This window comes from Phaeoacremonium minimum (assembly GCF_000392275.1).
Source record: "Phaeoacremonium minimum UCRPA7 unplaced genomic scaffold PA7_03_scaffold_331, whole genome shotgun sequence".
Classification (NCBI taxonomy): domain Eukaryota; kingdom Fungi; phylum Ascomycota; class Sordariomycetes; order Togniniales; family Togniniaceae; genus Phaeoacremonium; species Phaeoacremonium minimum.
Window position 1 is genome coordinate 57,433 of NW_006921235.1, and position 22,013 is coordinate 79,445.

Sequence of the window (22,013 nt, forward strand, 5' to 3'; positions counted from 1 at the left end):
GAGTGCCGTATTATTGATGAAGATGGAAAGGATGTCAAGCCAGGCGCACTTGGAGAGTGCGTTGTACGAGGACCGAGTGTATTCAGGCGCTATCTGAGGGACCCTGCCTCCACAGCGGGCACATATATCCGCGACTCAAGTGGAACCTGGCTACGGACTGGCGACCTTGTGCGCATTGATAACAATGGGTTCATGTTTCTCGTTGATCGCATGAAGGAACTCATTAAGTATAAAGGGTATGTATTTATTGATTTGCGTGTACATGATTCGAGGTCTGGCTAATGATGATAATCGCAAGCCTTCAAGTACCCCCTGCAGAGTTAGAGGGTCATCTGAATGACCATCCTCATGTAGCGGAAAGCGCTGTCTGTGCCTTATGGGACGCTGACACTGGCACCGAGGTGCCAATCGCCTATGTAACGCTGACAGAAGAAGGCAAGCGAGCCATGTCGAGTAGAGATCCCAGCTCCATATTAAGCGATATTCGGATTCATGTGGATGGAAAGGTGGCATCTTATAAAAAGCTTAGAGGTGGTGTCGAGGTTCTCGATGAACTCCCTAAAACTGGAAGCGGTAAAATCATGAAGAGGCTGCTCCCTGCGAGACTTCGCCGGGACCGACCGTCCAAGATATAGACAGATTTTCTAAATGAAATCGCTTTGGCATAACCATTTATTCCACATCCGTCTATTTAGGCTCTGAATTGTAAAATGAGTCAAGTCGGAATGTATCAACTCAGCAGCGAGATATCACTTTTCCTCCTCTCCCAACGGCTTCAATTTCCTCAAAGTAATGGGCATCAACGTTGAAGCAGGTTCATCATCTACAAAGTTCTGGTTGTCGGAGAGTCTTTCATCTGCTAACAAAGTACACAGAATGACATCTACCGCGGCAATCGATATGGCGCCTGTAAGAATGTGTTGCAGTTTGACAGTCCATGCTTTGATGATATCTGTCCGAACGGGTGTGCCCAAAGGGAATGCGATAACAGCGCCACTACCCTGCGCATAGATAGTATCAACAATTGTTGAATTCACCAGAGGATCCAAATAGATATGCAGTTCTCCACGAAGTTCTTTCTGCACGGCCCCAACAACAGCACTTCCGATAGCGCTGCCTAGTTCTAGGACTAGCAATATGAAACCTGTCATGATAGCCACTTCTTGATGGGGCACCGAAGCTTGAGCGACTCCCATAGTGTTGGCGGTCATAAGGCCACCGCCTAAGCCTTGGATGACTTGAGGCATTACAGCCTGAAACGCGGTGCTCTCCGCGTTACGGTACCGTATCATCAAGCCGAGTCCTAATAGCCGAATACAAGATCCAATGAACGTGATCCACTTGTACCGGCAAGTGACTGTTGCAAGGTATCCCCGATCTAATCTTATCCGATCATCAGATATCTGTGCACGGCTATCGGAGCCAAGCCTGGTGAACATGAAAGGCGGGGGCGGCAAAGCTTCATTTGCTCCTCTTTCAGGTCGTACAAAAGCTTAGCTTATTCAGATCAAGTTATTGTGACTTTAAGTAATACTTTGCGTAAACTACGGATTTTCGGCGCGCCACAAAAAGCATCCCAATCAGAATCCACAGATTCCCTTGCCGACGGCAACCCATGCGCCGTGCGGAGAATCTAGCCCTCCGCTCACGACAGGATGCAAGCACCGAATGTACTCGGCCATTGAGAGATTCACTATTCAGTCTACAGATATTATTTTCGACGACTAGCTCGAGACAGATCTCTGTATTAAGTCTTCGCTTCGATTCTACTGCAATGTCGGGAGGGCAGAATACCGCTCCACTTGCCAACCCTCTTCAGGGCGTGCCAGAACACATTCGCGCGCTTCTGTCGCGTCTTCATGGCGAATCGCTCGCTCAGGAAGCTGCCTTAGAAAAGGAAGGTATGGAGGGCAAGACCTTTGGCGAGGTGATGAGGGACAAATTCATTGCCCTTGAAGAGGACAAGGCTCAGTACATTTATGAGCTCTGTCGAGCCATCAATGCAAAGACCATTGTTGAGGCTGGGACTTCGTACGGAGTGAGCACGATCTACCTCGCACTGGCTGTCGCGGCCAATGTTGCGGCAGCTGGCGGGAACGGCATCGTCGTCGCAACGGAGCATGAACCTACCAAGGCTAACAAAGCTCGAGAATATTGGCAAGAGTGCGGCCAGGACGTTACCAGGGTTATTGATCTACGGGAGGGCGACCTCCGGGAGACGCTGAAGGAAAATTTGGAAAACGTGGACTTCTTACTCCTTGACAGTAAGTGTTCGCGGTTGTGTCATGTATTCCAGACCACTGAAACAATACTGTGCAGTATGGACACCAATGGCTCTGCCAACACTGCAGGTCGTGCAGCCGAAGTTGCGCCATGGTGCGGTGATTATCGCTGACAACACCATTTCATCCGCGGGTTCATATGGCGACTTCTTTGCTTATATACGTGATCCAAAGAATGGCTTCATCAACGTAACACTGCCATTCAAAGGAGGGCTGGAGATGAGTGTATATCTCCCGCAACAGGCGTAATGGTAGAGTCCATCCATGGCCGTGTACACCATATAGCACTGCAGGAAGGTAACTACGCCTGATAGTAATCAAATGGTTATTCGCCATCTGGCCTTTATTCTATGTTTCCTTCAAAGAGTTCACAAGTTTGGTTGATTATGTTATCTAATAGAAGTCACTGCAGGAAGATGGTGAGATGATCGTCTCAAGCATTAAGACTCTGAGACATCTATAATAGTTTCCATCTAGTTACAGCCTCTCAGCCGAGGCTACTTGCCCAATTAAATCTGTGACTGTTTCCCGGAATGTTTTATACTTGATATCGGGAAAGTCTCTCTTCATCTCATCCATATCGACATTGACCTGCTCTTTGATTTCTTGCTGCCCTGTTGGAACAAGCCCTTCAGCCCATGCAGGGAACTCTCCACGTATGATTTCTGAAGCCATCTGGTAATTGAATTTCTCTGGAGCCACTGGCAAGTACCTTTTTCCTCCCGCCTCGGGTGTAAGAAGAGCTTGAACGTGAACTTCAGCCAAATCCCTAACATCGATCCAAAAATTGAACCTTGCAGGCGGCAATGGCTGCGACAATCCACCCGTAGCCATCCTCCATAGTATTGAGTTAGACTCATTCAAGTCTTTTGCAGACTCCACTGGAGTAGCCACAGGGCCAAAGATCATGGATGGACATAGAGTTACAACATCGAAGGCTGGACTCTTTGCCTTGATAAAGTTCCAGGCTTCTAGCTCAGCAAACTTCTTTGATCCTCTGTAAGCATCTTGTGCTAAAGCCTTGGAGTCAGCGGTCTCGCTGTAGGTGATAGGGTTCCAATCCTTCGATGAATATGTCCGCGGAAAGCCTTCCGGCTGTCCCATATCAAGAACTGCACCGAAGGATGAGGTTAACACAATGCGCTTCACTTCACTCTTGGAAGCAGCATCTAGAACCGATCTGACACCTTGAATTGCAGGTATCAAGAGCTCTTTTTCGTTATCCGCTACGTCGTATGTGTACGGCTATTTAGAGAGTCAATATCAACGGTGGGAGTTTTAAGATAGGGGCATATCAAAGCTTACACTAGCAATATGAATGACCCCATCGATTCCCTTAACAGCATTGTCGAAGACACCAGGAGTTGTCAAGTCATCTATGAATTCGAACTTTAGAAGTTCGGCGTACTGCGGCCGCGATTTGAGCATCCGCTCCGCTTTCGCCTTTGACCGAGCAATTGCTCGGACCCGAATTCCTCTGCTCAATAGATGGTCTACGACATGAGCACCAACCAGCCCAGTGCTACCGGTGACGAGCACATGTCTATTTGGATATTCGGTCAGTGGCTACAGCTCTTTTACTGCGCTATTGACTCCAAGATTTGACTTACGAGAATGACATTTTGTTAGTGATGAATGGATAACTTGAATTCGTTACAACTTGATTGACTAAGATAGGGCAGCGACTGATCGCAGATTACCCGAAGTGGTAGCTGCAACTTATCTGCCTTGGAGGAGATTAGAGCACGAGGATCTCGGTTCATCTCCGAATCGGCGGCTGGGCAGCGGAGACTGGCAGCATTGTTAGGCGTGGTGGAGCCACGGGTGGAGACTATGTTAACAGGCGGAGCTCCTCCCGTCTCTGGGAGGTGCATGCATCCCGAACAGTAGCATCGCAGAATAGGGGGCAATTAGATCTCCGGTAGTTTAGATTCGCAACCGTAGCTTCCACCTATCCAGAATCCACTTGGGACTAGTATATCTACCATATTATGCTTGAAGCCTACGAGACATCTCTACTGGTCTCATGATCATCTAAGTCACTAACCTTGCCTCCTACTCACTCACCACACTTATCATACCTGAATCAATAAGGCCAAAATGTCGTTCGGCAAGCTATACACATATCCCAAAGCGCCACGCTCAACAATGGTGCTATATATTGCAGAGTATCTCAAACTTGATGTTGAGATCGTGAATGCGCTACCCATCAAGGTCTACACCGATCGAGGGGGAGTTGGTGACGAATACTTCTCAAAATTCCACACAGGAAAGGTGCCAGCACTTGAGACTTCTGATGGGTTCTGCGTGTACGAAAGCATAGCTGTTGCGTGGTTTTGTAAGTGAAAATCGTATAATTGGTGTATCCATTTGCTCATACAGATTTGCCCTCGGTAGTGGCAAAGCAGGACCCTAAGGCCGGGCTGCTGGGCTCAAATCTGAAAGAGGAGACAACATGCTTGCGGTGGTCTTCTTTCACCAATTATGAGTTGCTACCGCCGATCATGGCGTGGATCAACCCCATCATCGGCCGTGCTCCCTCAAGCCCAGAAATACTCGCACAATTAGAGCAAAACTGCGAGCTTACCATTCGGGCGATTGAGAAAGAGATCACTGGCAAGAAGTTTCTCGTTGGCGAAACGCTGACAATTGCGGATCTGTTCGTCGTCTCAGGATTGGCGAGAGGTTACCAATATGTAAGATACTCACTGACCGCAGCCTGCGAGAGATCTCGAAACTAACCAAGTGTAAGGTGTTTACGAAGAGTTGGGCTGCGAAACATCCAGTTGTACATGATTACTACATGCGGATCAGAACTGATCCCATTTTCGACAAGATTTTGGGAGAGAATATTGTTCGAGACGAGCCTGGCGGCACATACCCTGATTTTGATGGACTGTGAATGGGTCCGAGGTGGAATGCAGATAATCAGCGTCCTCTATGTAGCTCAGATAAGATCAAAAAGTTGAATCAGATCTCTCTGAGTCTCCTTAAATACCAACTGCATCCAAGCCCCACTTGGCCATATGTCTCGAGAAGAGAATGCCTCGGTTGCCCAGTCGAGATAACGACTTTCAAAATTTGTCGCCGTCGGATCTCCCTGAACACCAAGGAGAGTTTCCTCGGACATTTCCATGTGACTCTTTCGAGTACGGATGACCTCCATCAATCGAGCCAAGACAATTTGAGCCGCCGATGTGTATATACCCGGCTTCACAGGCAGCGCTCCGACCCTGACCGATTGATTGATACCGAGGGTCATCAATCGCACCACCCGCCAGCCCATCATACAAGTCTTGAATCCTAGCATGCTGATAAAGGGGTCTTCTACACATTGATGCACTTCAACCCCGTCTCGTGTGGTCGATATGCTCGGTGGAGCATTCATGAGCTCAATTACTTGTTCAAGATTGTCGAACTAAGTGCTTATTAGATGACGCTGTTCATCGAGATACTTGTGACCATAGCGACTTACGATGCGTGTAACGTCTCTGTCCGCGTACACGTCCCTCTGATGTTTAGCCCGAGGCTTTCCAAGCTCCCAGCATGCTAAGTCTAGGTTAGCGAAGTTAGTGCACAAGGCTGGCTTGAGACATACTTGATAATGCAGCTGGCAACCCACTTTCCACAATACCAGTCGTCAATAATGCATCAGAATGTGTCAAGCTGATTGCGGTGTAGTGCCATGTCATCCAAACAGAATGCCATAAGGCCTTGCTTGCAGGGCTGCATTGGCTTGTATCGTTTGCACCACTTGTTCCTGGTCCATTCAAATAGCCCAGGGTGGCTATCTTTGGAATCATATCTGTAGTCCATGGTCAGTCGAAACATTCTGCAGTGAGGCAACCTCAAAATTTACCTGCTAAGTTATTCAGAGCCTGATACACTGGACTGCGGTTCTCTTCTGATATGACCGGCCTAGTACTGTCAACATGTAGAACTCATTGATTCTTTCATTTAACATACAAGTTATGTCTTGTGTCGGATCGCACATTTCCGTAAAAGAAAGCACTTGAGAGTGTGAGCTCACGGATCATCATCTGCATCTGGATGATCAACATCAGAGATGCAAATGGCGAATACCATAACAGCCCTAATGGCTGTCCCGTAGTGCGGTCTGGACGAATGAGATGCATTAAGCTTTCATAGAGATCTCCTTGTGCTGGACGAGGTTCTGGGTTGCCGTCATAATCATCTTCTTCATTCATGTTGAATGAAGGGTTCTGCTCTTGCAGTAGGATGCTCCAAGCATTTGCAGAAGGAGCATACCAGAAGTCATCTCGGCATGGTAGCTCATACTTCAGCTCAAGAGCAGATAATAGTGGCCTCAAATTGCAGCTGATTGATATTTGACAGTCCATGTAGTATATAGAGTACATGATTCTAAGACCGTGTTAATTGAGGTTGACAAAGGAGTCAGGACAGTTTAGACGGCAAATAAGTAAGTATGATATTACCTCTTTTGAGATTCTTGATCGATAAAAGACCGCCAGCGCTTCTCTGTGGCTTCTGGCTCCTGCAAAGGCAATAATAAGCCGAGGACATCACCATTCTGACCTGGTGAGGCACCAGTGTCGCTTCCACCCGTTGGTGATGCCTCTTGTTGCAGTAATTGAAACTCTCGAACGGCATCAACGAGCTTCCTATGAATGGCTAACCCTTTTGGGAATAAGTCATCCTGGCAGCTGTAGATGGCGAAATACTCGAGAAGAAGGTATGCTTGAATAGTCCAGATTTCCCTGAGCCTTGAACGATCTTCTCTAGTCTTGCTAGGCAATTAGTCTCAAGGTCTTCCTATCATGTACGGGGTAAACACACATATTGCTCTAGGAAATTGAAACCAGCCTCGAACAACGCTACACTGATCCTATGATCAGGAGTGGGGGAATGGCAAACTGCACCGATACAAGCAACCGCTTGGAGTAGAGGCTCCTTGGTCGTTGCTAGGTCAAAGGTTGCTTCGTGAAGAGTAGGGAAAGTAGGATGAAATCTCTCAAAATATGCCGCAATATACTGAGGTAACCTAAATAGCCATGAGATGTGTTGAGCTGAGAACAAGTCTGGGCCTAGTTCATTCGTCTACGTGGAGTGGAATATGATGATTAGTATACTCGATGGTCAAATTACGAATGTAGTGGAGCTTTACCGTTTCAAGGTCTAATGTAAGTTGGGGTAGTGACTCTGGAGGAGAAGATTTTGCAGAAGTGGCAGGAGGATGGCATTTCTTAACATGCCGTTTCCTCAGATCGCTAGTAGTTATTAGCAACAAAGACACTAGGCGGTCATAGATCATATTCATGAGCGCCATACCTCCTCGAGAAGGATACATCGCAGTGGGGGCATGGAAATGGCCTCCTGTTGGATTCTCGGTGAACTACAGAAGAGGCGTCAGCATATGCCTCGTCATATCTGTATCCAGGATATTTGTTGTTACCTGAACGAGTATGTCGGTTCAAGTTTTCCTGCAAATCCTTAGTTCAGGGTCACCGTTATCACACAATGCGTAACTTACAAGGCGAGTAAAGCGACTTGGACACGCAGGACATGCGAATGGGCGTAAAGTTGCACTTGGTGATGTGGCGGTAGTAGAATTCTGTTCCAACTTCTCCGTGTCTGAGATCGGCCGCGTGCTCATCGTGGGACCAAGCTTCGGTAGATATGGCTTTTCACTGTCGCGAGTGCAAAAAAATACCACCTATTTATGTATATTGCTTCGTGCTTTGCGTGGTGAGGTAGTAGACAGCAAGTCCGCTTCAGCCAGACTTCACATTAGTTGGCTCTTTCGACGACCGTCGTCGATAATGGAGGAGAGGGCTTATCTCGCCTTGGGGCCTTTATCAGCGGGGGAAGTATCGCCGACCCACAGCGATAGTTAGTGTGAGACGGGCCCCTTTAGTGCCTATTTCAGGGGAAGTACGGTACTGTCCTATACTGTACAGTACTTTGCTGCCAGTGCGAATTCCAAATTACGACCATTATCCTTTTTTCCCATCCTCCATTCCCATCACGGCGCCCAAGGAGAATAGGAACGATATACGGCAGCCGAGTAGGCGGGAATCTGGTCAATTAGACGCTCAGGAGTACGGATCGCTAGCGCATTTAAGACTTGTATCTATCACTTAGAGGAAAAACGGAAAATTGTATACCTCGTCCTTCAAGTAACTGTTGTAGACCTAGCAAATTGTGATGCTCCAAGCTGATCTCGTTCACGGGCAGCGGAGCAAGCGACTACCTAGGTACTGATGCCCCAGACCACAACGCGACGGCTGTGCCGTCATAGTCGCTGCAAGCAATCCTCATCTCTGCCTGCCAGCAATCATAGGCCGTGGGGATTAGTGGGGCTGATGCGCTACAACCATATCAGACAGGGGCTAACCTAACGGTTGGGAGGAGCTCCTCCCAACTTCCATGGATCGTCAGCCACGGATTCACAGGCCAAGTATCACCCACGGCATATCTCTGTTGAGAGTCTATCATCGCTCATCCTGTGACTCGCTGGTTCATTTCAATGACAATCAGATAGCAGGCATCTATCAACCTAATTCCTAGTGACCGTAGAGCGCTCCCCGCATATTGGACAAAAGGGGTAACCCGGGCGACACCGACCGCCGTCGAGGCACAATGCAGACCCGGGACAACGAAGAGTACGCTAGCGAAACAGCACAGCGCCGCTTTGAAACGGCAATTACTCGTTAGCTGACTTATTCGCGGTCACCGTCTGCTGATAGAGGGATCCTTCTCCAGATTCGTGCGTGGCAGAGATGTTATCAGGCACACCTTCCACCAACACACCTTGCAAAGTCCTCGGGTGTCTCTTCTCATGAATGACCATAACTGTCACCCAAATAGACAAGGAAATACAGACACCAATCATAGCCCACATGCCACGCTGATGCATGTTAGTCTTGGTCGTTAGAATTGAAATTGAAGCACCTACAGTGAACATGGGAGCCATATCTGCTCGGTAGAATATTAGTGGCCAAAACGCTTGAAATGTGTTGCCTCCAAAGTTCATCGAAGCAATGATCACAGCACGAATGGTGTGTGGTTGTCCTCTGAGACTATCGTTTGCCCACGCAAAGAAAGTAGCCTGGCAGCAGTAAATTGCTGCAGCCCAGTAATATGCGCCGAAGATGCCCGCGGTGGAAGTGCTTGGGGCAAGGATAATCGCAGAGGTGATGATACCAGTGAGAGCATTGAAGTAACCAGTGATCCATCTCTTGCCAAAGATGTCAGTGTAGCATGCCCAGAATAGCGTCGAGACAATGCCAACAGCTTGTACACCAGTAGGATAGTTGTTCAGCTGATAGACCGAGTACTTGATCGTCGGGTGGCTCTTCATATACAAGTTCAAAAGCGACTGTGAGCTCGCTGCTTCCGAGCAATTGGCTAGAATCCATAGAAGGCCAAATGCGTAGAAATACCAGGTCGATAGAACGCGCTTCACAAAAGCAACTTCCAGCACTGGACTTCCAACAACTTGTGGCACCCGAGTAATGGCGAGCTCTTTCTCTGCGGCCGACAGATAAGGCGCTGTTGTGGTAGCCGGAGTATCTGGGAAGAGAAGAAATCCGTAGAGAGCTACGGGAAGTGTAATAATTCCGTCAATCTGTATTTGCCAGTATGAGCTTTGCTGAATCGCATGAGGTGGAGTCAGATAGAAGACAGCAGTACTCACAATGTACAGCCAACGCCATCCAGGAAGCCCATGTAGCCCATTCATAGACTTGTGAATGCCGGATTGCAAGAATCCGCCAAACATTCCGCCAGCGAGGCCAGAAGCAGTGAATATACCACTTCTCTTTCCGAGCTCTCTTTCCGTGTACCAGGAACCTAGGAGGTAATGTGTGCCAGCAAAGGAGCAGGACTCGGCGTATCCCTGGAAGAATCGGATAGCCATGATGTGCTCAGGTCGCTTTGCAGCAGCTGTGCACATTGTGAACCCTGCCCATATAGTGATCATGGTGGGAAAGAAGATTCTCGGGCGAAAATACGTCAGAAGTGCTCCATTAGGAATGATTCCACTATGGAAACATTAGCTCATATAGATAATATTCAAATGCAGAAGCGGAGGGTACCTACATGAGATAGCCAACCGAGTAAATAGTGTTTATAACGGTCAGGTCGGCACCCTCAAATCCAAGGTCCTCTTTCATACCCGAGACATATGCCTGAGTAATGTTAGATCTATCCAGATAGTTCCTAACGGCCTTGTTAATTCAGATAACGCAACTCAACTCGACTGCAATACTCACATGAAATATGCTAAACAGCAGAAAGTCAGGATGAAGAAGTCGAGTTTAAACACGAGCTTCTTCTCGAGTGCCGATGTTGGTGCACCCCGAAAATACTCCTTCACACGCGAAGAGACACCCATGGCTGTAGATATCAAGTGTATGTGATCAGGTAATCGTGACTTCTGCGGCCACAATATAAACCTCTTAAAGTGCCAACTCAAGAACGCAGCCAGACTTGGGAGCAGGAGTCAACAGCAATCGCGTGACTTGACACAAGTAAGGAGAGGGCCCTCTTTGAGAAGAAGACTTGCAAAGAGCCAACAAGTTACTACACTGTCTGGCCTTTGTCTGCTCACGTACTACTTGCACATGCGCGTGCAGTCCCGGGTTTTTATCCTGCAATTGGAGATCCCGGATGTGTCCACGCTGATCAATCCCCTGATACCGATATCAAACCAAAAGCCAGATATAGCGCACCCTGGGTGAGAGGTGCTCCTGTCCAAGAACTTGGCTGTTCTACGATATCGATATCTCTTGTGGCGGGAGACAGGTCAAGCTAAGACGGGTCGGGCCATCCTATTGGCTAGACTGGCACGGACCTGAACTGACTGAATGCCTGTCGTCGTACTGGCGTCTGGGAGGTGCTCCTCCCGACATGGGCGAATGACGGGCTGACAATTTAAAACCGAGCAGGCATGAAGTCGGGGTAATCGGGTACTACGAGTGACTGTTGCTTAGTGTGTCACTCGGGTGAGCCAGGGAGATCTACGGAGACCGTGCGGAGTCAAATACGTAAGGTAGTGTCCTGGCTCGGTCCAATGCAAGATAAGAAAACGAGGACACGGCGCCTTACTTATCTATAGCATGCGCGACAAGTCGATTTGATTAGCAGTGGGGAGGACAGCCAGCGGATACCACATCGCGCAGCACTACCAAGCCACTAAATCACTCACTAACTCAGCGCCCAAAGGAGTTGCTGGGAGGCGCCTTTTATCAAGCGGGTCAAAGGATGAAACTTGGAAGCGGGGCGTCTGTAGATGGGTTTTGAAGAAATTGAAGACGATACGGTAATTGCGCAGACTCTTCCAAGAGTGACGGTATAACGTGGACATCCCTATGTAGATGGAGGGTGGACGGCTCTATCAAGCCTGCAAAGCTAGGTTCTCTTGAGTTTTATCTAATTCAAGCTTCGGTTCTCACGCGAATGGGAACTTTCATACTGGACCACAATCTATACACTTGCAAATAGATCAACTTGGAGTTGATGAACGAGACTGTTAAAATATCTCGCGAGATGGAGAGTCTGGATAAGACTAGAATCTTTCTCTTGGAAAAAATCTCAAAGCTACATGTTTATCCTATCCTGTTCTTAGTATTCTTTCAAGCCGTCACCTTGGGAATGCTGTAGTTTACTCTTGGTACGTTGTCAAACTTGCCAAGGCTCTTGTGTCCGTCGGGGTCAGGATACTCTCCGTCGAAGAAGTCTGCATGCTTCGTAGAGTCTCTAGGCCGATCAATGTCAAATTCATATCTCTTCCAACCGTGCTTTCTCGCATCAAGGTAATCAGCCATGCAGAAGATCCTATCGTCAATTGGCTTGTCAGCTCCAAGACGCTCCAACAGTGGGGAGTTCTCGATGGGCACAAGCTCTCTCTCGTCGGCTGGACGAGCAAAATAGATAACACCAATTCTACGCAGATGGCGCTGGTCCTCTGGTGGCTGAATAACACGATGAATTGTGGCCTTAAAAAGTCCGCCGGTAAGTCGCTCGAGGGCTTCGCCGAAGTTTACAACGAGGCCGCGGGGTTGATGCTTGACCCATCTGTACCGACCAGTGTGGTGGCACAACACCTGGAGTGCAGCAATCGGCTGTGAGAAAAGGAAAGTCCATGTACCCCAGTCAGTATGACCAGATAGAAAGATATCACGGTATTTCTCGCTTTCTTCCTTTGAGCGAGGCTCGCACATCATCTGAGAAATCTGTTAGATCAGGGCCAGGATGACCGGGGCTTTCAAAACTCACATAACGAATATACTCGGTTTTGGATCCACCTGGCGCGTGAGTAGACAGCACCGCTTCTTCTGGCACTTCTAAGATCATTGCAACAAGCCTAAGCAGCTTCTTCAAGATGTTGTTTCTGATGAAGTGCATGACCTCGTAGGTCTCCGGCATGTATGGACGGAAGACCTCAGGATGTTGACGACCTTCTTTGGAGTCGTGAACAAGCAGATTGAAGTGATCCAACTGCTTCGGAAACCCTCCTTTGTGTCCGAGCGGTCCTGCGGGTTTATAGCCGACGTAGAGTCCGCGGGCGTCCTCCTCAGGGGTAACTATTATCGCAAGTTAACATTGCACCGCAGACTTGAGTACCTATTCCTACCTTCATAAGGAGCCTTTTTTTCTGGTGGAAGTGTCATCACAGCATTTGCAATACGCATCTGACGCATATAAATCTCGTCTGAGATGCCATGGTTGGTGAGGGTGAGGAAACCGTAGCCGGTGGCAGCTTCGTAGAGCTCTCTTGCGAGCTCCTTTCTGCCAACAGGATCATCGAACTTCGAGAGATCCAAATTCACGAGGTCGACATAGTCCACTGTATTTGTTTCAGTCAATGTCATTCGACGGAGGTTGGGTTATCTGGCACTACTAACAGTTTTCTTTGGTAGGTGGCGGTAGTGAGTACTCTGGAAGCAGATCGATGCTGGGAGCCATTGTGAAGGAGATCAATATTCAAACCTCTGTTAAGATGTTCAATGTGAATCAAATCTCGAGAATGGCCTTTGAGATATGATAACCATTATTATATGCTTAACACTCTTCCGATGTGCAACACTGTGGAATGTGCTAAAGCGGATGTTACAGTAAGAGTTGGCAAACATGATAGCTCATCCTGCGTCCTTGTGACTACATTGGTGATCAAATGGGAGAGATCCGCGGGAGGAGCATGCAGTGGCTCATTAGTGGGAACAACTCACACGCTCAGACAGATGTATCCGGAGGAGCTCCTCCCCGCTCGCCCCTTGCCAGGAGCTCCACTATTTTCAACATCATGGGTCACGTAGGAGAGCATCTGTTGTTCCAACAACAAAGCGTAGCTCACAATCTAGTTTTCATACGGTCGTCATTTGATGGTTGATACAGGGTTGGAAAATGCTCCTCCCGGGAGTCATCACGTCGCGATGTGCTCAAAGCTGCATGCCTGTCTCCTTAGGCAATTATCTCTAGAATATGCAGTTTCCTACTCCAGATGTACGCGTAAATATTGCCAACAGGACCGAGCATGTCTAATCCTCCAGCGAGGATTTACTACGGTTCAACACCAGCCGTCATGACTATACAAGTTTGAACGTTCTTTGGAGAGGTAAGGGTTGATTCTATGCGGTGATAGACAGGACTCAGAAATAGTTGCAAATGCTTTCAACGGTCGTAGAATCCTATGTCTAATCATGGATTCTGCCCATGCTGTTCGTAGGATTAGTTGCTCAGTGTTAACAAGTACTATCTTGCAGAACATCGAATCTATATCTATAATACAAGAACCCTCAAATGTGAAGGTACTACAACCATGTATACCGGTCAACCTCATGCAGATTCGCCCATAGACTGGATGATATCCACGGTTCCATTAGCTACACCCACAAATCCCTGCTTCACTTTTGTGACCAACTTCTCCAAGGGGTGACCTTCGCTCTTAGCGGCGCTGGGCTTCCCCCATCCACCTCCACCGGGAGAGAGAATAACGATTCTATCGCCCGCCTCCATCATTGCCGTGTTCTTGCCTCCCAAGTTTATCACCCGGCCAGTCTTCTTGATCCAAAGATTCTGGCCCCGCTTTCCATCATCCCCTCCTTCGAGCCCGTACGGTGCGAATGTTCTCCGTTCACTCAGGATAGACACCTTTGTTGGGGTGCGAAAGACAATGTCCCTTACGATTCCATCACCACCTCTATATTTTCCGTTTCCTCCGCTTCCTTCTCGAAGACAAAATCTTTCCAGAATAACTGGGTATCTTCTCTCAAGGACCTCAGGATCTGTGATACGCGTGTTGGTCATGTTGGTATGCACGCCACTTGTACCATCCCAGGTTGGCCCACCACCAGACCCGCCGCAGATGGTCTCGTAGTACCCAAAGCCATTCTCCTCGTCGTCCGTTCCAAAGGTGAGGTTATTCATGCATCCTTGACTAGCTGCGACTGCGTTAAAAGCCTTGAAGATCACATCAACGATACGTTGAGAGGTTAGAACGTTTCCGGCGCAGACAGCTGCATCTTCTGATGGCTTAAGGAGCGAGCAGTCAGGTATACGAACATCGATGGGGCGTATGGCTCCTTGATTGAGCGGGATATCCATGTTCACCATACAGCGTAGTGCAAAGATGATAGATGAGTTGCAAATTGCGATGGGGGCGTTCCAATTTCCTATTTCCAGTTAGAGATTACATTGTATCAAAAAGGTCAGATGAGAGATGTACCATAAGCTTCGGGGCCAGTGCCTTCGAAGTCAAAGATCGCACCGCCTGTGGACCCGTCGATCGTAACTTTCAGCTGGATCGGTGTACCATCATCCATGTAGTCAACAGCTTCCAAGGGCTTCCCGCTCGTGGATTTGTAAATTGTCCGTAGCATGTCTCGCACTGCGCGTTCTGCGGCGCCTTGTATTTCCTCCACTGTTGCTGTTCAGTATTACGAAGAGGTCCATGAGTGAAGGCAACATACTGTAGAACTGCACTGCTTCTAGACCATAGTCTTTTATCAGTGAATGGATTAGCTGGCTTCCACGGTGGTTTGCAGCAGCCTGGGCTTTGATATCGGAGACATTGTCTCGAAGACATCTGGTACCCTGGCAACCTGGTGACTTTGCTGGCGCCATCAGAAGTTCAGTAAGTTCTGCTTCTTTGAACTCGCCACCCTCGACAACCTTGAAAGCCTTGATAACTGCGCCCTCCTCCCAGAGCTCTTTTGAATTAGGAGGCATGGACCCGGGCAGAATACCGCCAATCTATGTAATGTTAGCATAAATAGGCGACTCGCAGCCGGATGTTACCCACATCAGCATGATGTCCTCTAGAAGCGGTCCAGAAAATAATCTTCTTTCCTTCGATGTCGAATATAGGGGTAATGACTGTCAGATCAGGAAGATGAGTACCGCCACATTCTAGCTCGTCGGATTAGTTGTCCATATCAACAAAATCTGAAGTGCACAGTACTGACCTGGTGCATTCGAGAGAATAACATCTCCGGGTCGTAGATTATCACCCCAGTGCTCGATCTGCCACTTCACAGCAAATGCCATACTTCCAATCTTGAATCTCTCAGCAAATGCATGTTATTAAAAGAGCAAAAGTTCCGAGTACATACCATTGCGGGAACATGAGGGGCATTAGCTACAAGGCCGCCATCAGGAGAGAAGACTGTGCAGGAAAAGTCGAGGCGTTCCTTAATGTTAGTGCTCACACTTGTTTTCTGAAGAGCGCGACCCATTTGCTCAGCAACTCCCATGAATCGGTGACCGAAGATCGACAACTGGATCGGGTCGGCTTTTGAGGCGGATACAGTATCTTTCCTACCAACTTCGACATCAACAATGATCATGTTCGATAGGATAGTAGCAGTAGCCTGAGGAATGACGACAATTGTTTGTTTGTCATCCATTATCAGTGCAGGGCCTTTGATTTTGGAACCCTGGGGTGTCTCGCCGAGACCATGAACTGGGGTGTGGCACCACCCGAAGCCTCTGAAGTACACTTTCTTCGCAAGATCCGCTCCTTGGAGGACCTTGGCATCTATTGACTGAAGTTCGGCTGACCATGAAATAGGCATGTCTAAGGAGCTCTTCCCGACTGATCGTACCCGATAATCATCGACTATAACTTCACGGCCTGCTGGTACAAATCCGAACTGTTTGCGGTGAGCATCTTCAAACGCAACTAGGAAGCTTCCTTTTTCTGTGGATGCTTGAATCATCAGTGCTGTATCGCTTCCATGGAAACGCATATTAAGGTATCTCTCTGATGTAATCCGAGCCTTGGGTATTTGTTGCTTGACCAGAGCCTCGATCGAGATTCTTTGTAGCTTGTCAAGCTCAGCATTGAAAAGTGGCAAATTCTCGTCGCTATATGTAACCGCGCATGGACTTCGTTCTTCGTGGACTAAGTCTGCAAGAGCCATTCCATATGCAGAAAGCACTGAGGAGTATTTGTGAATCAGGATTCTGGACACGCCGAGAGTTCTGGCGATCTCGCATGCATGCTGTCCGCCTGCTCCACCGAAAGACGAGAGGTTATGAAGACCGGCATCGTACCCTTTAGCTTCAGTCAGAGTCCGGATTGGTCTGCACATTGCCTCGTTTGCAACATCTAAGAAGCTATTGGTTTTTGTTGTAAGCATGCGAACATATAGCCGGGTCGAATTTGATCTTACCCAGCGGCTACTTCCTCCACAGTCAGCTTCGGATCTACTTCGAGATTGATCTCAGCTGTAAGAGCTTCGAAAAGCTGTCGGCTTGCGTCCACATCCAAAGGCAAATCCTCATTGGCTCCAAAGATCTTTGGAAAGAACTCTGGTCGAAGTCGACCCAGAACCAAGTTTGCATCGGTCACCGTCAAAGGACCGCCATTACGATAGCATGCTGGTCCAGGATATGCAGACGCGCTCTCTGGACCAACCTTGAACATACCACTCTGCCAGGTCAAAATGCTCCCACCGCCCGCCGCAACTGTATTGATGTCAAGTTGGGGGCTTTGCACAATAACGCCCGCAGTGGTAGTCTCGAAAATCTGTTCCAGCTCACCGGTATAACTGGCTCCTCATTAGCAAACGTTCTTCATCGATTCAAACTCCCCAGCACCACTCACCGGGACACATCCGTACTTGTTCCACCCATATCAAAACCTATGACGGGGGTCTTTTCTTCGGGGTCATAGCAGGTTCTTGCGTACCCGACAACGCCTCCTGCAGGGCCTGACAAGATTGACCGCAGACCAGACAATCCAGTGAACTCCACAAGGCCGCCATCGCTCTGCATAAATTCACAACGACAGCCACTTGTCTTCAAGTCTGTAAAACCACTTTCAAACCCGCGCAGGTACTTCTTAATTTCTGGTGTCAAGTATGCGTCTACTGTTGCGGAATTGCCTCGCGGTACAATCTTTACGATCGGCGAGAGCTCGGCACTCAAAGAAATATGAGTAAATCCGATCTCCTCGGCAAGTTTTCCAACGGCAGTTTCATGATCACGGAACGTATAGCTATGCATTAGACAAATGGCAATGGAGCGGAATCCTTCGTCGTAAACCTCTTGCAAAGACTGTCTTGTAGCTTCGAGATCTGATATCATGGGAATCAGCGAGTTCTTATTTTGAATTTTGCCGAAACACTTACCCAGAGGCTCCAATACTCTTACGACTTCTCCAGTAATTCCCTCTACTAGTGCAGGATCTGACTGGACATCAATAGAAAAGGGCTGTTTGCTTTCAGTCCAAGCTTCCAGAGTAACTCGTTCCGAAACCTCTATGACCTTAGAATAAAGGACTTCAGGTTTATTGATTGCGAGATCGAAGAGCTTTGGTCTGGATTGATTGCCGATATGGAGCAAGTCCTGTCACAGAATTAATTCAAGCTCCAGCGAATTCTGACATTGCCCACCTTAAGACCCTTTGTAACAACGAAAGCTGTACGTTCTCCTTTCCTCTCAAGTAAGGCATTGGTTGCGACGGTAGTTCCCATTCGAATTGACTCTACTCAAATTAGCGCAGCCGAAACATCAGAAGGAAAGTACGCACCAACTCCTTGTAATGAGATCTTCTGCCCTCTTGGATACGATCTACCAGTGGCAGTCTCTAACACCCGTCTTATCGCCTCCACGGGCGCATCAGGATAGTGACTAGGGTTCACGGATGGCAACTTGATCAGAATGTCATCTTGACCTGGGACTGTTGCAACGCACTGCATCCTCAGTCAGTAGAGGTATGTCACTATGAGCTTCATTGCTCACATCTGTAAATGTTCCTCCTCGGTCAATGGCAATCCTAATGCCGTGGACGGGCTCTGGAAGTGAACCCATTGTTCGTCAATCTGGTCTTAGGATTCAAGTGCAGTGCCGCTGTTACTGTTGTCTGGCATGCAGCAGTCGAAAACTGAGTAAGGAGCTTCGAGGATAAGTCGCGATGGACTGAATGGGTGATAATATTCCGACTAGAGTCGGTTCAATGAGTATTCACGCGCCGAAGCGGAGGCGCAAATGCTGCCGGGTTATTGCAGTTGCTGAATGACGTGACAAACCCGAGTCGGTCGACGACTCCGATGCCTGCGGAGCTCCAGAATCAACGATCAATGTACACTTCACATCCTTATCTGCCCCGCGATACAGACAGTCAACACCAACCCCACTACCAGTATACTCCTTGTTTGGTGGCATTAGATTCTAATTATCTATCTAACCTAGCAGGGCTGGTAATGATCGATAGCGGGGTGAGCCACTAGAGTGCCTAAGTATTCCATTACATAGATAGGTCTGTATGGATGCCTCCTCATTCAAGCCAACCTCTTTGGCTAACCCGGACACCAGCGGAGCAGCGCCGTGTCAATAGGAGGGGCTCCGGCAGGCTATTCAAGTACTTCATAAGGAGCCCGATCACCGAGGCTGGCTCAATTGCTGATGGAGGTGGAGGGTGGAGCTCCACCCGGCTTTGCGAACCGATCGAGTGCATCACGCAGATAACACCCAGGGAATTTGCTCGGCAGACGTTTGAGAGGACGGGGTTCCATTTCTAATCTCAATTGCAACTAACACTAATGCACCGTCCGAACAGTCTCGTCCAATGCAGTTGCAAAGTACTCCAGATTGCCGTCGTTGAGTCCTGCAATGGATATGCGGGATGTTTCGGCCATGTAGACGTGGTACGCAGCTAGAAGATTGGGAGATTAGCCCTGAAAAGTCGTGTTCCAGTGCGTTCTTCGGTAGTAGACTTACATTCGAGATGCTTCACCTGCAAAGGACTGATTCCGGTATAACCAAACATGCCCGTTTGCTTTACGATATGCGACCAGTCGCCGGGTGTTTGCCGCTTCACTAGAGCGTCGTACAGCTTTTGGCGCATTGATTGAATGCGCTGGGACATTGTCAATAGATCTACTGCCCACTGTTGTGCGATGGCCGGGGTTCCAAGCACCGCCGCAGCAATTCGGGCACCGTAAGCCGGTGGGTTGGAGACTGTGGCCCGCTGTACATTCTCAAGAATGGAACCCACTGTCCGCGCTGTCTCCGCCGAGTTGGTTACGAAGGTAACAAGTCCGATCCGCTCTCCATACAGCCCCATGCTCTTAGCAAAAGACAGGCAAATAGATGCTTCAAGGCCCAAGTCTTCCACAAAGTGCCGGATTGCCCATGCATCCTTATCGACCGACCCCGAGTTGAATCCCAGATACGCGGAGTCGAAAATGGGGAAGATGCCGTTTTGCTTCACCACACCAGCAATCTCCTTCCATTGCTCCTGAGATGGGTCACATCCAGTAGGATTATGGGCACATGCGTGAAGAACGACGGCGCAGCGTGCATCCGCAGTCTTGAGCACCTCCATGTAACTCGCGAAGTCAAACGCTCCATCTTTGTAGTACGGGAGTGTCTTTACGAGAAAGCCCATGGAAGCAAAGAGCAGCTCATGGTTCGACCAGGTCGGGTCTGTAATGTACAAGGTAGAAATGTCAGGATTGGATTTCCTGAGAGCCAATCCAGCGAGAAGTAGCGCGCCAGTCCCTGAGAGTGATTGGCATGATGCAACCTATGACAATATCAGCAAGATCTGGCAGGATAATATCGTTAACCGTTGTATGCTGGATCACTTACTCTTTGTTCCTCCAAGGCCTTGGTGTCGTGAAAAACAAGCTTCACAGCGCTGTCACGAAAATCTTTCAATCCCGCAATCGGCAGGTATTCATGCCCACAATCCCCTATTTTCTCCTTCGCCAACTTCACTGATGGCAGCACCCACGGTTTGCCTTCCTCATTACGATAGGTCCCTTGACCGAGGTTCACCTTTCGTGGCTCTGTGTCAGCAAGATATCGCTTCGTCACCTCAAAGATGCTGTCGGGAGGAATGAACTCTGCTTTGGCAAAAGCCGATGTTCTCTGAATGGACCCCATGGTCAGATGTCTTGAAACTTTGAGGACTTTCCAGATCGAACCGGAGAGAACTGCAATTGAGTGCCAATGGCAGAGGGTGAGCCCGTGTCATTGCACAATCGGTGTTGCAATACCGAGTGGGCTTAACGCGCGCATTACTGGCGCCGTTCAGACCCACTAAAAATGGTGAGCTTAGTGACATGGAGCTCCTCCTGAACCCAGCGAATGACTGCCAGGGGCCAATACTTTGGGATATAAGCCCAGCAGTATGTTTTCCTACGTGATACAGCCAAAATGAACCTACATCTATATCGTCAACCCCTCAGAATAACACGAGATGGCCACTCAGTGCCCTCCGCGAGGAGTATATGCGCCGGTAGTGGCCTTCTTCCATGAAGACGAAAGCTTAGACTTGGAAGCACTCGAGACTCACGCCACACGCCTAGCTCAAGCTGGCGTTGCCGGTTTAGTAATTCAGGGCTCCAATGGAGAAGCACCTCATCTATTGCATTCTGAACGACAACAGGTCATTCAGCTTGCGGCGACCATTCTGAAGAAGTACGGCAGGCCTGGTGCGATTATAATCGCAGGATGCGGTGCACAGAGCACAAGGGAGACTATTCAGCTCTGTGAAGAAGCTGCCGAAGCTGGAGCTTCTTATTCACTAGTTCTCACTCCCAGCTACTGGGGTAAGTGAATGAGCCATCTATTTTAGCCGTCTACTCTTGCCTAACCACAAACTCAATCTTGGGTAACTGACATATCAAACCCTGCATATCTAACATGCCTTCTAGTCGGTGCTATGCAAAAGCCCGCCATAACTAAGTTCTTCAATGATGTTGCAACTGCTTCACCTATTCCTATCCTTCTTTACAACTTTCCAGCAGTTACCTCAGGTATCGACCTAGACTCGGACATAATCGCAACGCTTGCAGCCTCCAACTCAAAGATTGTCGGTTGTAAACTGACATGTGGTAACCTTGGCAAGCTTCAACGTGTCACCTCTGACCCAAGGATCAAGTCTCCATTCGCTGCTTTTGCGGGGAAGTCTGACTTCTTCCTTCACGGCTTAGTCGGAGGTTCCAACGGAGTAATTGCCGCAGCAGCAAATCTTGTGCCGAAAGTTCACGTTCACTTGCTCAAGCTATACGATGAGGGAAAGCTACAAGAGGCCCAGAAACTGCAATCGCACCTGAGTCAGGCGGATTGGGCATTAGTGCAGCTGGGGGTTGCTGGCTTGAAGTCAGCTTTGGACAGATATTACGGGTATGGAGCTGGTAAGAGCAGACGGCCCTTGGGCTTAGTGGACAGTGCCAGGTTTGAGGGAGACAAGGATGTTATCCTCAAGTCTCTGGTTGATTTTGAAAATTCATT

General features: G+C 48.6%; 4 protein-coding genes across 4 annotated transcripts; 1 reads left to right on the forward strand and 3 right to left on the reverse strand.

Annotated features, from left to right (window-relative positions):
- Positions 1-1,774: 1,774 nt before the first annotated feature.
- UCRPA7_4265 (putative o- protein) lies at positions 1,775-2,531 on the forward strand (the record flags this gene model as incomplete). The annotated part of the gene is made up of 2 exons (XM_007916876.1): positions 1,775-2,264; positions 2,320-2,531. The coding sequence occupies 2 exons, from the start codon at positions 1,775-1,777 to the stop codon at positions 2,529-2,531; spliced, it is 702 nt and encodes a 233-aa protein (XP_007915067.1).
- Positions 2,532-11,899: 9,368 nt separating this feature from the next.
- Positions 11,900-13,232, reverse strand: UCRPA7_4266 (putative clavaminate synthase-like protein; the record flags this gene model as incomplete). The annotated part of the gene is made up of 4 exons (XM_007916832.1): positions 11,900-12,490; positions 12,543-12,850; positions 12,901-13,113; positions 13,172-13,232. 4 exons carry the CDS (start codon positions 13,230-13,232, stop codon positions 11,900-11,902), a joined length of 1,173 nt encoding a protein of 390 aa, XP_007915023.1.
- An 870-nt stretch (positions 13,233-14,102) lies between these two features.
- On the reverse strand, positions 14,103-16,171 carry UCRPA7_4267 (putative hydantoinase b oxoprolinase protein; the record flags this gene model as incomplete). Its single annotated transcript, XM_007916855.1, has 6 exons — positions 14,103-14,938; positions 14,992-15,186; positions 15,236-15,518; positions 15,568-15,674; positions 15,731-15,830; positions 15,878-16,171. 6 exons carry the CDS (start codon positions 16,169-16,171, stop codon positions 14,103-14,105), a joined length of 1,815 nt encoding a protein of 604 aa, XP_007915046.1.
- A 3,138-nt stretch (positions 16,172-19,309) lies between these two features.
- On the reverse strand, positions 19,310-20,660 carry UCRPA7_4268 (putative aspartate aminotransferase protein; the record flags this gene model as incomplete). The annotated part of the gene is made up of 3 exons (XM_007916825.1): positions 19,310-19,425; positions 19,491-20,298; positions 20,364-20,660. 3 exons carry the CDS (start codon positions 20,658-20,660, stop codon positions 19,310-19,312), a joined length of 1,221 nt encoding a protein of 406 aa, XP_007915016.1.
- Between the last annotated feature and the right edge of the window lie 1,353 nt (positions 20,661-22,013).